This window comes from Adiantum capillus-veneris, chromosome 26, assembly GCF_014529385.1.
Source record: "Adiantum capillus-veneris isolate H3 chromosome 26, ASM1452938v2, whole genome shotgun sequence".
Taxonomy (NCBI): domain Eukaryota; kingdom Viridiplantae; phylum Streptophyta; class Polypodiopsida; order Polypodiales; family Pteridaceae; genus Adiantum; species Adiantum capillus-veneris.
This window is the reverse complement of record NC_140956.1, coordinates 9047552-9062310: the sequence shown is the minus strand read 5'-3', so window position 1 is coordinate 9062310 and position 14759 is coordinate 9047552. Positions and strand designations below refer to the sequence as shown.

The 14759-nt window shown below is 41.9% G+C and overlaps 1 protein-coding gene and 1 pseudogene across 1 annotated transcript; both read right to left on the bottom strand.

Moving 5' to 3' along the window:
- Positions 1-4059: 4059 nt before the first annotated feature.
- On the bottom strand, positions 4060-4752 carry LOC147422962 (uncharacterized; annotated as a pseudogene).
- Positions 4753-13127: 8375 nt separating this feature from the next.
- On the bottom strand, positions 13128-13950 carry LOC147422961 (copper transport protein ATX1-like). The gene is made up of 3 exons (XM_086501606.1): positions 13876-13950; positions 13524-13599; positions 13128-13445 (listed from the first exon to the last, which is right to left on the bottom strand). Exons 1-3 carry the CDS (start codon positions 13891-13893, stop codon positions 13303-13305), a joined length of 237 nt encoding a protein of 78 aa, XP_086357732.1. The 5' UTR covers positions 13894-13950; the 3' UTR covers positions 13128-13302.
- Between the last annotated feature and the right edge of the window lie 809 nt (positions 13951-14759).

The window sequence follows — 14759 nt, the reverse complement described above, 5'->3', positions numbered from 1 at the left end:
GAGCGTTTATTCTTACCTTTTTAGACTCCTTTCTCCTTGGTTTTGTTGTTGTTGTTGTTGCTAGAGTTGCCTTGGGAAGAGTTTGAGCATTGTTCTTCCCTCTAGGCTCATTTTGATCTCTAGTTTCCATGGGCTTAGAATTCCTCCTAGCCCCTTGTTGGAAATTAACTTGTGAAGCAACCATAGTATGGTGGATGAATTCAACGGTGGTCCTAGGACTTTGAGAGTTGACATACTCGGCCATGTATTCAGGTAGCCCAAACACAAAATTGTTGTTTTTGTTCTCCAAAGTCTATTTTTTGGTGAACTGTAGCTTTGAGATGTAAATCCCAAAACTTGTTCACATACTTGTGAATAGACTTGTTGGGAGATAGCTTCAAGCTTCTCCATTTGGTAAGAAATTTTTCTTTGGCATCGCTAGCAAGAAATTGCTTCATTTTGGAAACTTTGAGAGTTTTCCATGTCTTTGGAGCTTCACCATTACCTCATAGACTAGCCCACCATTGTTGGGAATACTTTTAAAAATTCATAGCTACATGGTGTAGCTTAGAGGACTATGTGAAGCCCTCATCTCCAAAGGACGCATCAAATTTTTGGATAAAGGCCAAGACTTTGTCTGTGGTGCCAAAAGTGCCATCATAGGTGAGAAAAGAGATAGTCTCTCCTTCCTCTTTGAAATTCTTGAGCTTGGAGGACCTTTTTTCATAAATGTTACCCTATACTTACTTGTGAATGGGATTTGGTAGAGAAACTTGTGTGTGAGAAATTTTTTGAGGAGCTAGAATGGTTGATACGTCTATGGACTACTAGTGATCCCTACCCAACAACGTCCATTTCTCTTGTGACACATGCCTATTCATGAGTATCCACGCATTGAGGTTGTTGATTAACATATGTGCACAAGAAGACAATGAAGAATCCATAATAGAGACCGAGGAAGACTATGGCCTCACTAAAAATGGTTTTTTTAATCTAGATGATGAGGATAGAGGCCTATCCTTAGGGATGCCACCCGGTCTATATAATATATACTTCCCTTAATTCCATAAGTGGTGACAGATAGGTAGGTTAGGGGTCTAGATTTTGTTTCGGCTTGCTCTCCATGAATTTTTGGACTTTTCACACTGACATGCCTCCTAGAGGTATAGGACCTTGTTGCTTAATATTGTTGTGTAGGAACTTGAGAGAACTTATATGGATCTCCATCCACATGGCTGAGGACATATTCTTCAACAAAAAGAGCTCCTCCATACCTCCAGGTGTACTACTTTCCATGACTCATGCTTGTGGATAATTATATTTGCTGATTGTGGTTTTCCATGGTTTGTTTAAGTGCATTTAGTTACAGAGGAATCGTAGAGAATACTACGTACTGGCTCCTACTGAGATTGTGTCTCCTACCTTATTCAATTCCTAGTGAGATTCTGCGAGAATCTCTCTTTCCTTTCAAAGGAAGATTTATTAATTGCTCTTTCAAAAGAAATCCTGAGTTTTGAACCCTCATCTATAACACATCAAAGTGGTGGATAATTCCCCTAACCACTCCACCAGGTACCTCGACGTGCTCGTGCAGGCCACCCATGAAAAAAAAAAAAGTCTACGGCCCCTCGCTAGCTCGTCTGCCATCGCCTGACGTGCTCATACTCTCTAGCTCGTACTTTGCCCGACTTGCATCATACTCTCCTGCGTGAAACTCTCTTGCTGTGTCGGTAGACCTGCTCATACTCCCTACTACGTCATCCAACTTGCATCAACGATTAATTCGCTTTTTTTTTAAAATTCTCCCAGCCAAAGGGATATCTCTCGATTCTCTTTAACTTTTTATTTTTGAAATGTGTAAAACCTACTACCTGTGTGTATTATGCTTGACTGTGTCTATGTATGTGATTGAGAGAGAGAGAGAGAGAGAGAGAGAGAGACTGTGCACATGCGTGCTCTCCGCCGTTCAGCGAAGTGCAGAATATCCACCGACCGTTAGTTTGCACACATGCACCGGCAGTAGCAGCCTCACCGGCCACCTCCGGCCGTCAGCCCGCGCACATGCTGCCCGACCGGCCCAGAACCGGCGACGTTTTTGTCAACCCTGTCCCGCCCTCAGCAAAAATTGCAATGCGTGCTGTCCTCATCATCATTCAAACCCTGCGAAGGTTATACAGCTTGAATGCGCAACAACAATCTCTCTTACTGCACATTAGTAGTGCTTTGCACCTTAGCAGTACTATGGTGAGCTTCAACGTTACTGAAGAAATTAACCAGAGATCACTGCAGTGTATACATGTTACAGAAAAGACCAACTGATTGACGTTATTTGCATCCATTAACAGCTAGTTAAAATCCAACAAATTGCCCAATGATTTGAACGATTAGACGACAATTACAATAGAGGCCTTTTGTATCAGTGGCATATAGAATTGTTAAACAAGAAGTGATGCCAATAATAAAAATAGTCCAGGAGCAGGAAAACATGATTGTTGTTTGTACTTGGAAAATCAAGCTGGAAGGGAACATGATATCAATACATAAGGTTAGAAACATATTCGGTACAAAAACTACTACTAGTTTTGTCGGGAATCTTCAGAAAAATACTGCATCCGCTTGGCCTTGAGCAACCTGCAAAACACCTGGGAGTCAGCACAACGAACAAACTGACAAGTAAATCACAAAAAAAAAGCTATTGATGGAAGAAGGAAAAATTTATCGTTGACCTTCATAATTTCATTGGACTCTCCTGTCATTTTGTAGCATGTTCGCTTGCCGCCGTATGCTTTGCAAGCCATGGTTTCTAAATAAATTAGCTGCTCTGACACGCAAATCTCTTTCTCATGATTCTGAGTTGTAATGCTCACCTCGCAGAGGCTCGCCATCATTTGGATGGGGGTCAAGCTGCTCATTCGGTTTGGTCTCTCCTCGAAGCTGCACAAAGTTGTGTAAGAGGCAGCAAGTGCCTATCACCGTGGGTGCTAATGCCAGATCGACATTCAATTCACATAGTATGCGCCATCTATTCTTCAAGATACCAAACGCATTCTCAACTTTTACTCTGCCTTTTGAAATATTCCTATCAAAGTGCTGCTTTTGAATCAAGTGTTGCCCACCTTTCGATCGAAAGGGCTTCACCAAAAAAGTTGTGGCTTTGTAAGCCAAGTCTGCAATCAAGTAGGGTCGAATGCATCCACCTTGCAATTGAATTGTGGGATTGGCGATGGCTCGACCACTCTTCAATCGTTGGTAAAGACTGCATTCCTTGAAGTGCGTTGAGTCATGCGTGCTACTGGGGGCAGCACATACTACACTCCAAAAAAGCTTACGGGAATCAACTATCCCTTGTAGAAGAATGCTAGGGAACCCATGCGTGCAAATGTATTGTGCTGGAAATTTATTCTTTGATGGCTTCCTTTGCAGTCTAATATGCGTTCCATCTATGGCACCTACTACTTGTGGAAGCCCTGTAATAGCTTCAAATCCATTATGCTTTCAAGCCTTGCACCCTCAGGTATGCAAATATGAAAGCATGCCAACATGTTACGCTGGCTTAAAATACGGCATATAATCATGGTGTACTTCCGTATAGTGGACTCCCCGATAGGGTAAAGACAAGTCACTGATTTGGATTAAGAATGACCATGGGCTAGTCTCCACAATACACATGCTAGTGCAAGATCACCAGCTACGGGAGCACGGACAAACAAATCACCATTGCAAGGCAATAAAGGCTCCACTATGTCTAGGAGTGCATTGAAAGACTCATAAGACATGCGATATGCAAATAAATACTTGTGTTGGTTATTTAGATTGGCTTCTGACCATAGCCAACAGTGAATTGAGTTCCAAAAAACCTATTGCCTTGGAAATACCCACCATTGATGCGTCCCATAGCGCGATGCATCAGGCTCCAATAAACTCATGAAACTCCCCACATCATGAAGTGCATGAAGTACAACATGCACTTCAAGTGTATATTGCATCTCCTCTATGGAAGCGGATGGCGTCGCCAAAGTTGTTGATCTTGCATGCATATAGCAAAGGACTGTAGTAACCAAAATATATGCAAACTTTCCATCCTACACCAACAAGACTACTCATAAAGTAGGGTTACCTTATGCAATCATAAATCTAGGCTGCTTCAAAATCCAGCTACTCTCTTGATCCCTGCAAAGCAGAAAGCATACACTCATGAGCTTCTATAAATGGATTGTAGCCTTGCTAGAGAATATTACATTTACTTACTAATCCCGGACTTTAGCTAAAATCTTAGCAAGCTCCAACTGAGTGGAGAGGTAAATCTGTTGCCGTTTTGTGTCTCCCTCCTTGCGGATTCGAAGAAGACGCTCCTCTAGTGCATGTCGATGCCTCTAGCTCTCTCAATGTTACATTGTATTTTTTTTCCACGTCGCGAAGTGTTTTGCATAACTTGGTCATGCCGTCACCCATGGTTCGATTCACAACTCCTAAGAGAGACCGCTTTGACTGCTTTGCCTTGCTGCCGGTCACTCCCTCTAACTCTGTGAAGTCCATGGAGCTTACAGGAATTTGTGATGTACTGGCACTCACTCAAGAATTAGTCCCCACTTCTTGTTCAAGCTCATTCAAGATGTCTTCATTTTCCTTTGCAAGTCCATCGCTGTCCAAACCCCGTGCCAAGCCGGTACATCTAGGGATCTTGCACCATATCACATCTAGGATGTCAAAGAACGATCATGTGCTAGGACTTGCACCAGTGGAAGACGATTTTTGTTTCTCCTTTTTGTACATCTTCTTGAGTGTATCAATTAGATTTTTTGCATTCTCAGTGTTGTAAGTGGTATCCATCTCGGCATTGAGATTCAAAACCACGGCCTCGTAGTCCTTAAAGAAAAAGTTGCCCTTGTTGATGTGATTCCATTGTTCATCATAAATCCTTATTAGAGCACGGGTCGTGTCATCATCCCATGTGACTCACATTTGCCTAGGCCGCTTGCTTGCCTTTCGACACAATTGCCACTGGGCTGTATAGGAGCCACGTATGAGGGTACTTATTGCAGTTGCCTTTCCACCGAGGATTTTGGAATCCACTTTTGGTTCACTTTATTCTTGTAGAGTTGACATTGGTTCCCGAGTCTTTGATCTAGACAATCATAAAACCTTGCATTAGTTAAAGTTTCATTCTTGTCACCTACTGGGTCGTATGGATTTTCATTTTTGGTATCTTTGTGAAGCTCCAAGTGTTCTACAATGTCGTGGAACTCGTCTTCTTCTACGTCTTCATTTTCCTGGATCACACTCACTGCAAAGTAAGGAACGACAAATAGCCATTTTCATCACAAAACTTCATTGTTGGATCGTCTTGAATAGCGCACACATCGAGAGTACCCAAGATGTGTTCCCATTCAAGTGGCTCTAAAGCTTCCTCGGGACGTATCTTCAATTGCCCTTTCTAGGATGCCTTCCTCTCGCGTTAAGCTTCCGCATTGCGAAGATCCACACATCCACATCTCTTTAGGCTTACCCAGCCATGCTGGAAGTTCTTATCCTGCTATAGTAGTGGAATCAAACTCCTTCATAAGTGTTCTCGTCACATCCCTATAACTATGGTCCTTTAGAGATATCCTTGTTGTGGTTTCCATATGTCTCAGGTAGATATGTCGCATGAATGGTCTTCCTAGAATGATATCATTGTTTTTCTTCTTGCCAAAGTCAACAATAGTGAAGGTTTGCTCATATTCAATTACACAAGAAGTAACGACTGTTTTTTCTAAAAGTATTGTGGGCCTTTCCATGTGTCTGTCTGCAAGATGTAGTTTCATCCCAGTAGCCCTCATTGCTGGTTTTCCCCATTTTTTCTAGACCTCTTTTGTTGCAATGGCAACATCAGCTCCACTGTCAAGGATTGCCATGGTTTTTACACCTTGGAATTCTATAGGAAGAGTGGTGTTCCCATTTTCTCCCTAATATACTTGCCTACCTTGTTTAGTGGCACTGGCCTAGTGTTTAGTTGAGGCATTTCGAGCTCTCTAAGCCCTTCCTCAATTTGAGTCATTGGTTTTTTTACACCAAATTTCTCTAGGCATTTTCCCAAAGTAGCCCACATGTTTGGTCGTATTGTGAGCAACTCGGCTAACGTCATCGTACAAGTGACTGGTGTTGAAAAAATGTCTATCAATCCTTTTGAATCCGATGACCTTGTTGGAAGACAGTCTTTGTGATGGGACTGCAATAACATCAGACTTGGCCTTGTACTCCCCTATATAGGATGGTAGTGTTCTTAGAGAATGGGATTGACTATCCATAGACTGTATAGATCCTTTATCTCCCCAATACGATCCCACTTCTAGATTCATTTGAGATCCAGTTTCAAATTCCTCTATTGGTGAAGAGACACTCCTCTTCCATCACCCGTTTGGTTACTTGTCTGCTTATCTCACTTGCTTCATTTGCCTCTCTTACTTGTTTTCACATTCCTTCAAGACCATCTATTTCTTTACAATTGTTAGGTATAACTATGTGAAATCCCTCGGAAGAGTTATCCGTGGTATTCAACACTATCCTTGGCTCTAATGCAAGGTCCTTGGGCTTTTGTTTGTGCTCGTGACTGGAATTTGGTCTTGCTCTTGGCTTGGTGGTATTATTGGTGTAGGTGGGACAATGATCACACCCTCAAGTTTTCAAACTTGTGGTTCTAGTAAAGCTTGGGTTGATTTAATCATTTTCTTGCACATTTAAAGCCTATCCTTTTCTAGTTCCACATATGAATATGTCATCCACCTCTATTGTTGGGGTTTGGTTTTTTTTTAGCCGTGTTTCATAGGATTTTAGGAGGGCGTTTAGTGGCTCATTAACCTTTTCTACCAATACTAATCCTCCTGAGCTAGCACTTTTTGGTTTCTCATCTGTGGATGGTTATTCTGGAGGTTGAGACATCTGCGTAAGAGAAGGTGCAACCATTTCCTCATGTTGTCCTATCTTCTCTTTATCTTGAGTAAGCTCCTCAGCTAGGGATTTTTTCTCTCATTCCCTATGTGCTTTCATCCTAGCCTTTCTAGCTTTCTAGCTGTTCCGTTTGCTCTTGCTTTTTTGACTAGGTGTGTCGGTCTTTGGTTCACCCATCTCTGGACTCACGTCAGTTTCTGTTTTCTCTATCTATGGATTCTCATCAGCTTCCTTTTGAGCTTATGCTCTTGTAACTACTTGAACTAGTACGATGTTTTCATTTTCCGAGCTACTGGGTAGCTGAACAATTCTTGAGACATTCACGATTGTGATCTTTCTGACTCGGTTAGGGTTTTTTGGATAGTCGGGGATCAAGTGAATGACACCACATTCAAGACAATAGGCATTTACTTGTGTAATCTCCATCTGAGGAAATTGTTTGACCAAGTGGTTGCCACGGCTTTTGTGAAAGTTGCCTCTGGTTGAGGAGATTCTTCTTCCAATTCCTCTTGGTTGTAAACAGGTTCTGACCTAGCTAAGCCTCTAATCACAATGAAATGCAATGTCCTTTTGTCCATTTCATACCTTCTTGCTTCAGGTCAAAACGCAAAAGCTGGAGGTTATATGGGCCTCATCACTCCATGTATTTCTCTCATTTTTTGTCGCTTCAAAGGGCAGTACCCACTTTGGTTGTTATAACACATTGTATTTGGTACTAGCTCGTGTTTATTGGATGGTTCCATTATCTGCGTGTATTTCATTTCTACAGATATTCTAGCACCTGGCAGGAGAGGTTGTTGTCCTAAGACAGTAGGCTGTGACCTTACAACTTGTACTAGACATGGTGCATTCCCCATAATGTATTTAGGTGGAGGAGGTGCTATTGGAATAGGTTGTACATACCTCTCCTTAGCATATTCCATGCCATAGTTACACTCTTTCCTCGTATGGTTTGTTCATTTTCTCTCAATTTTGCACCACTTAAGCTCCCTCGGATCAAAATTTACAAGAGGAGCTAGCCTCTTGACCATTTTGTTGATAAAATTTTCTTATTTGATAGGTGCCGCTGGTTTTGCAATGGACTCACCCATATGTAAATCACTATGTTGAGAGGATGTGGCGTCCTCTTGACTCTTACAATCGTTTTCTTTATATTTCTCACAGTTATCCACCAGATAAAGAGCTTCTTTGATCAATTCATTTAGCGTCAGTCTCCTTATCATATATGCAGATCCTTTTGAAGACCCTCATGTGTCTCATTCCCTGGATAAAGATCGGCATTAACCGTGCTTGCATAGGTAGTTCAACTCTCAGACATAATTTGACATATCTTTTGAGCCATAATGACGCTTTCCGTATTGATTCACCCTCTTTTTGTTTGAATTTGTGAATTTGTGAGACCGTATTATGAGCTATTCCTTTCTGCAATAATTCTTCAATGAATTCCTCAAACAGCTTGTCTAGAGTCTCGAAATCACACTAAGGTGAACCATGTAGCTGCGTCATCTTCCAGAGTCAGTTCAAATCTTGCAAACTGTGTTGCAAAATCCAGAAGTTCCTCTGCTCTAACTACTCCTTTGAAAGCCGCTATGTGATCTCTCGAATATTTATCTTTGGCAAAATTTCTTGCTTACCCATTTGGACTTGGGATGGTCTAACTCGTTGACTGTCTACAAGTCTAACCATAGACTCTCCCGATCCTTCTCTCACTTCATGCCTTCTACCATGCCTAGGTTCTCCGTCGAAGGGATTATTCGTTATGTTGAAGATTGGTCCTTTACGCAGATTCACTTGAGGAGGCATGTATGCCATCTCTATGATCATTTCATCTCTCGTTATCGCTTTAGAAGGGAATCCAGGTGGCTCCCTTTTTGAAATTCTCGTAGGAATTCTCGTGTTTAGTGGAGGTATCTGTGGTCCTTCATTGACCAAATATCCACCTATGTCTAATGGAGTCCGTGGATTTGTGCTTTCTACAACTCTGTATTCTCGTCCATATTTGTCAACAACTATAGACTTCCATTGATAGTTGACTCCGTATGTATAGACATATAAGAGCTTGTGATATGTAAGCTCTTCTAGGTATGGCTCTAAGCACCTATAAAGATTGATCTCACTATCATCAATGCATCTATATAGTCCTTCACTCTCGTGATTTGTCATCCAAAATTCTCAACAAGATTGGTCTTTATCAACTGCAAGTTTGAAATATCTATTGAGGGAAAATACATTGTACATAAATGATTCTAATACTGAGTTGTTTCTATAATTATCTGTTCTTTGTTCCATTGCCAGCTGTCTGAGAGCTTCTTACCAGATAGAGGGAGCCCTATGGCCTTCAGGCCATAGGGTGCCAATATAGAGTAAAAGGAGGTTCTTGCTAGCATAGAGGGGACCCTGTGGCCTTCAGCCCACAAGGTCTCCTCAATATAGAGCAAATAGTGTTTTTTACTGGCATAGAGAGCACCCTATGGCCCCTGCTTTCCATAGAGGTGTGAAGGTGAGGCTAAGTGATCAAAGGAGAAGGGAGGTGTTGATCAAGATATCATAGAAGTATCCAATGTTGTAGATCTACAACTTTCTGTAGAGGTGTGAAGATGAGGCTAAGTGATCAATGGAGAAGGGAGGTTTCAAACCTCTGCTGCAAAAGGTATTTGGAGGAAAAAGTGGGCTTGAAGAGGGAGATGCAGGTCTCATAGCTAGATGGGAGAGAGAGAGTAGATGTAGCAACCTTAGAGAGAGTAAATAGGAGAGAGAGAGAGAGAGAGAGAGAGAGAGAGAGAGAATGTCAACACGTTTTTTGAAAGACCTCCTTTTAGGGAGGAAGGTGGCGGGAGTCGATAGCCTCTAGAGAGATAAAGAGTGGTTTTTTACCCTAGCTTTATAAAAAAAGGTTCAAATTTTTTTATTTTATTAGTAAAGAAAAGACCCCTCCACCTCTAGACCTATAAGTTTGACCACTCACTTTTAGAACCTGCCACACCCACCAGTTCAGTCCACATGGCAGTCCCCCATTTGCTCATTCCTTATTCTCATTTTTAATCCCATGGCAAATAAAGAGGCCCTCTTATACCCCATTCCCTTCCTAATGTGGATCGCAATCCATGTACCTAGTTGACATTTGGGATTGATATTTGACCAGTACATCCAAAATCCCAAAGTACCCAGGTTAGTACCTCAATTAAGATCAAGTAAAAGAGTCCAATCGAATTGGAAAAGAGGGCTTCTCTAATGTCATCAATAGTTCCAAGATGAGCTTCCCAACATTAGAAACAATTTTTTTTTTTAAATCCTATGTACTAGAACCAAGTAGGTCATCATTGGTATACCCAAAGCATCCAAAGTTTTAAGGTCAAACTCATGAGTCAATAAGGTCCTGGTGAGGAAACAACCATATCCCCTTTAAACAAGTTGTTTTTTGAAGCAAGGAACAATCAAACTCACGAGTCAGTAAGGTCATGGTGAGGAAACAACCATATCCCCTTAAACAGGTTGTTTTTTCAAGCAAGGAACAACCATTACATCCCTTATAACATGTGTTATTAACCACCACAACTAGATTTCTGGTTCCATGAACACATCATACGTGCTAGTCCAAAAAGGCAGTTAAGTCAATCCTACCATTTTCTATGTCTTCACAAAACCTTGTACATAGTTAGAGACCATTAGCTAGAAACTTCACTTTGTAAAGCCACTTGTACGGTAGTGCCTTCATATCCTTAGGCCAAGGAGGAAGATCCCAAGTACCATTATAAATTAATGAATCCATCTCTGACTGCATATCTTGCTCTCTTTGGAGACAACCTAGCTTTGTAAAGCCACTTGTATGGTAGTGCCTTCGTACTCTAGAGGAAAAGGAGTAAGATTCCAAGTACCATTATGACATGGGCTCATCATAGAATGGTAACTCTCCATATTTAGTGAGCATGACATAGTCCATAGAAGACCCATAACATTGTGATGGCCTAGCACACCACCCTAAACGTTTGGAAACCTATGGAGGAAGTACATGAACTTGTCTACATCTGCATGATCACCCAACAAGGACCAATCTCCCACATGAGGTGTGAATAGATAGGAACAACAATAGAAACCTCATACCGATGCCCATCCTCTTGAAAATCACACAAAACATCCTAACAATTCGCAATGGTGCTCTATAAGTAGATTCACAACATTATAGCTACGCACAATCTTCCTATCAATCAGATCCCATTCTCTCTTGAGCTACCATATCCCAAGAAGATAAATTTCTTCCTTTTTGATCCAATTCACTATGTTTTTCCTTTGACACGTGCATATGCTTCACAAGCAAACACATGAAGATAAGCATGGAGAACCTATCTATACCTCTTCAAACACTTGAAAGCCCAAAGGAACACTGGGTGCACAATTGAGATCAAATGTACAGCACTCATAATCGATATATCCCAACAACTGTTTGACAATCCAACCATAGTAAGCATACTGTGCACCTTTTCATATGTGCATGCGCTCTACATCATCATTTTAAGATGTATAAAGGCCCTTCTTAACACAAAATGTAGTGAGCATGAGACATATACTCTCCCCCATTATCAATATGTAAGGACTTCAACTTACAACCTGCTTGCGTCTCAACAAGAGCCACCCCAAACACCACTGTGATCTATTGGATCCCATTCTCTCGCGAGCTACCATATCCCAAGAAGATACATTTCTTCCTTTTTGTTCCAATTCACTATGTTTTTCCTTTGACACATGTGCATATGCTTCACGAGCAAACACATGAAGATAAGCATAAGATGGTGGAGAACCTATCTATTCCTCTTCAAACACTTGAAAGCCCAAAGGAACACTAGGTGGAGAATTGAGATCAAATGTACAGCATTCATAACTGATATATCCCAACAACTGTTTGACAATCCAACCATAGTAAGCATACTGCGCACCTTTTCATATGTGCATGTGCTCTGCATCATCAATTTGAGATGTATAAAGGCCCTTCTCAACACAAAATGTGGTGAGAGCATGAGACATATACTCTCCCCCATCATCGATATGTAAGCACTTCAACTTACAACCTGTTTGTGTCTCAACAAGAGCCACCCCAAACACCACTGTGAGCAGCCTGCAGCAGACTGGGAAAAGAGAGCGAGCACCATCATCAACAGCCTATGTGCCATCATAGAGCAACGCAATAGCCCACAACATCTTTGTCTGCAGCAATTACAAAAGTACAGCAACCACCACTCAGTCTTCAACTCTCCACAACTACAATGTCCACTTGCCGAAGGTAGTGCCATCGACTACAATGGTCTCTCTGCAGAGATTGCGAAAGGAAAGCAACCACCCAATATCTAATATCTCAAATCTCCACAATTACAATGTCCACTTTCGCATGAATTGGCCGGTAGGTGCCATGGTCGACAACATCTTTGTCTGCAGTTATTGCAAAACGTGAAGCAACCACCCAGAATAAAAGATATTAGTCCTCAGACCTCCACAATTACGATCTCCACTTTCCCATCAATTGGAAGGTAGTGCCATCATCTATCACCAGATGCCTTGTTACTTACAAGGAAATCACAAAAGACCTTGTGCCGCTCGTATCTTTTCTTAAATAGTAAGTGAAGAGTCAAGAGATAGTCCATGCGTATAAACCTAGAAACAGAGTCAAGAGATAGTCCATGCGTATAAACCTAGAAACAGAGTCAAGAGATAGTCCATGCGTATAAACCTAGAAACAGTACCCATCTCTCCAGAATGGGAATACATTCTCTGTCAAACTGCGTGAAGCTCAAAAATTGCACTACCTACCTGTGCAATAAACCAATACTGTGTACAAATCTATGGCATAAAACACACATTTAATTGCAATAATAACCAGCCAGGCAACTCATCATTTATAATAAGACATAAAACCCACATATACCCCAAGCTATGCCTACCTCATCCACTACACCAGATAAGTAAAAGATCTAAACTGTGCTCCAATGTCAATGCCAATCATAGAATTAGCAGATTAACAGATACTTCATGACAAGATTTTTTGTCACTTGTCAACATCCGAAACAAAGCTGATAAGGAAACCCTACCAACAAACAGTCTCAAATGTGCCTATCAAACAATCCAATTCTTCACTGATTTGAGGGGATAGCGGGTAGAATGAGTCAAAGAACTATACAAGATGCAGTACCACAACTTGATGGGCAAAAGGATTGAAATGTACAAAGCCACACTAATGTCATATAGGATAGTGATATCATTAATCATACCACGGCGCACAAGTTGGCAAGATGGAATAAGATCATGACATAAATATGTCGTATAGTATGCAAGAGTTTTTTTTAATCATCAGCCACTTCATGAGCATAGCTCTTGTCACAATAGCCAAAAATCAATTTACAAATAAAACTATGATGCTGTACTTCCTTCACTTGGCCAAAACGATGTAGCTTTCCCAGTTTTGGAAACAGTAGAAAGAACATCCTCTGGCTTGACGTTCCCTTTCACAGTCACTTTCTGCGCATCCAAGTCTATATCATATGTATTTACCCCTGAGTACAAGTAACAAGTAATAAGTGGGCTGGCAGGTAGCGAATGTAGTCTTTCAACAGTAAGAGCTACCAGTATACCTTCCATCTTCCCAAGCACCCTCTTCACTGCACCAACACAACCTTGGCAACTCATAGCCACTTTCAATTCAACTGTCTACACACACAAGCAATGTCAAGCCACGGTAGTTTTTTAAGGTCCCAAACACAGAAGTGCGAACATCCATGATGATAGCGATGGAAGGCATTCGCCACAATGGATGACACTTGCTGCATACTCTCTCTCTCTCTCTCTCTCTCTCTCTCTCTCTCTCTCTCTCTCACACATACACACACACACACACACACACGCAGGTACATGCCCCAGCCAAACGGATCTATCATTCTATGAACAAATCGGTGAGCTCTCAGTGCTGTGCGAAAAGATGAGTACCTGTGCCGAAGTTGCCATGTCCAAATGAGGATTTACTTTTGGGTGGAGTCCTTATTATTCCCAAATGGCCCCTTGTAAACTAGTACGTCTTCTAGTAGTACAACTCAGCGGTACAACAGCCCACTCCCTAAGTGACACGCGCATGGGAGGGTGGGATCTATGTGAGGCGATTGCGGATCGTCGATCTTGGCGGCAACGCCAAAAGTACCTTAGATTACAAAAAGTAATCTTGGGTATCCTAAATTACTTTCGGTGTCATCGTCTTGCACAAGTGTTTTAAGTAAATTAAGGCCCGCATGCTTCAGAAGCGCGCGTAAGACGAAGTGGTTAGGACATGTGCCTCACAAGGGTGAAGTCACATGTTCAAATCCAACAGATGCAAAATGGGGTACCCTAGATTACTTTTGAAATGCGAATATCCTAGATTACTTTTTGTAGTTTAGGGTACCCTAAATTACAAAAAGTAATAGAGGGTACCTGCATCCTAGATCCATGGCCCACAATCCCCACACTGAAGATCCCACCCTCCTATGTCTATGGCCCACAATCCCCCCACCGAAGATCCCACCCTCCCATGTCTGTGTCACTTAGTCCCCACGACTCCCCATACCACAAGGGCCAGGATGCACAGTTGTGACTTGGGGTAAATTTGGGGTGAAAAGTAAATTTAGGCAAGGCTCGTAAGTTTGAGTCGGTTCACGCACCACGTATTGAACCCACGACCTCCCATAGCAAGCCATGTGCTCGAACCACTACGCCTGCATTCATTTGGGTGTGTCATATGTGAATGCTGGCAGATTTGTGAATTCGAAGCAAATTTTTGAATTCGGGCCGCCCTTTATGTCGTCGGATCCGATGGCTCACGATCGACGCACCCCTCGATT